General features: G+C 45.7%; 1 protein-coding gene across 3 annotated transcripts in view; it reads right to left on the reverse strand.

Annotated features, from left to right (window-relative positions):
• The window catches only part of SLC9A8 (solute carrier family 9, subfamily A (NHE8, cation proton antiporter 8), member 8), a 78,528-nt gene that overhangs the window by 13,890 nt on the left and 62,877 nt on the right, over positions 1-1,761 (reverse strand). For 2 of the 3 annotated variants that reach the window (XM_011928825.1, XM_011928826.1), the window contains exon 11: positions 996-1,112. The exons of the other annotated variant lie outside the window; for it this stretch is intronic. In XM_011928825.1, coding sequence (XP_011784215.1) covers positions 996-1,112 — 117 coding nt within the window. The remainder of the gene's footprint in view (positions 1-995; positions 1,113-1,761) is intronic. 3 annotated transcript variants of the gene reach the window in all.

Here is a 1,761-nt window from a genome sequence, read left to right on the forward strand (position 1 = left end):
GCTTGCAGTGAGCTGAGATCGTGCCACTGCACTCCAGCCTGGGCGACAGAGCAAGACTCCGTCTCAAAAAAAAAAAAAAAGAGAGAGACAAATCCCCCAAAATGCCAGGAGTGACTTTGATGATGACAACTAGGGCAGGAGCCACTTGGGGGCCAGCTTAGAGAGACATGGTGAGAGTTGTTCCCCAACTCCAACCACTTCCAAGTATAAAGTTGGTGGGGAGATACATGGGTATGTCTGAGTGTGGGGAGAATAAGCTTGAACAAACTGCTTAAAGACAAAGCCATCATGGTTTATCCCAGCCCAACAAATGACACCTCTACTGCAAACTGTCCCTGAGTGATGTCCCTCAGGCTGCTCTCGTGAATAAAAGATTCTGTGGACAAGTTTGGAAAATTCTGTAACTATATCCCCCATTAAGGATTTACAATGCACATTTGCTGAAAAGTCTGGCAATTCATAAATGTTAAATTTTATTTAACCAGGATTTCCTAAACTCTTGTTTGACTACAAAATTTATCTTTTTCTATCTTTTTTTTTTTTTTAAGATCATAGCCCACTGCAGCCTCGAAGTCCTGGGCTCAAGTGATCCTCTCAGCTTCCCAAACAGTTGGGATTACAGGTGTGAGCCCCATGCCTTGCTTGACTATGGAGCCATTTTCATCTAACCATCATTAATATTACTTCCAAGGACTACATTTTTGGAAATGTCACATTAATACATTAAAAATTCATGTCTCAAATGTTCATAATTGGTTCTCACTATTTTTGGTCTTTAAATCGTAGGCACCAGATGTTCATTTATTAGGTGTTTGGTTTACTTTATGAAATTTCAAAGCCAGAGGAACAAAGAAAAGATAAGCGAGTACGGGATCTGGCTCTGAGAAGCTGCTGCCCTGCTGCCAAGGAAAGTCTCAACTGACTCTAAAACAGGGTAAGGAAGAAAGATCAGCTCTGGGTGGGCCTGCGCATGGCCACACAGACGCAGAACTCACCACACAAGAAGGCCACGGTGCGGAGGGTCTGCTGCATGAGGATCTGGGTGACCGGGGAGAGGTTATGGTGCGTGTAATGGGACATCACGATGCCTGAGAACAGGATGGCCATGATGCCTAGACAGGGAAAGAACAGAACAGAAAGCACTGCCGTGTGATCCCCAACTCAGATCTCACAATGCCTGCAAGGCCCTGGGGCCTAAAGCATTAGAGGATTTAAGAAAAAGGAAAAGAAAGTAATACCTGAAGCCTCCCAGAGGCTTCAGAAAAAATACCATGGGTCCCTTCCCTCTGGCAGCCTCATTACTAGCTGGGTGACCTTGAGCCACATTACTCAGAGCCTCAGTTTTCACTTCTGTACCGTTGGACTAATAGTAGCCACTCACAGAACTGTTAGGAGGGTGAGTGAAAATAAGCCACATAAAGTCCCCTTCACAGTACCAGAGCTAAAAAGGTATGGACTATCACTGACATCCAGGGATAGCGCTGGCAGATGTGGAACCTGTGGCTATCGAGGGCCCACTGCACTGCCCCCCACCCTTTTTTTTTTTTTTTTTGAGACAGAGTTTTGCTCTTGTCACCCAGGCTGAAGGGCAATAGTGCGATCTTGGCTCACTGCAACCTCTGCCTCCCAGGTTTGTGTGATCCTCCTGCCCCAGCCTCCTGAGTAGCTGGGAATACTACAGGCATGCACCAACACGCCTGGCTAATTTTTTGTATTTTTAGTAGAAACAAAGTTTCACCATGTTGTCCAGGATGGTCTCGA

This window comes from Colobus angolensis, unplaced genomic scaffold, assembly GCF_000951035.1.
Source record: "Colobus angolensis palliatus isolate OR3802 unplaced genomic scaffold, Cang.pa_1.0 Scaffold8, whole genome shotgun sequence".
NCBI lineage: Eukaryota > Metazoa > Chordata > Mammalia > Primates > Cercopithecidae > Colobus > Colobus angolensis.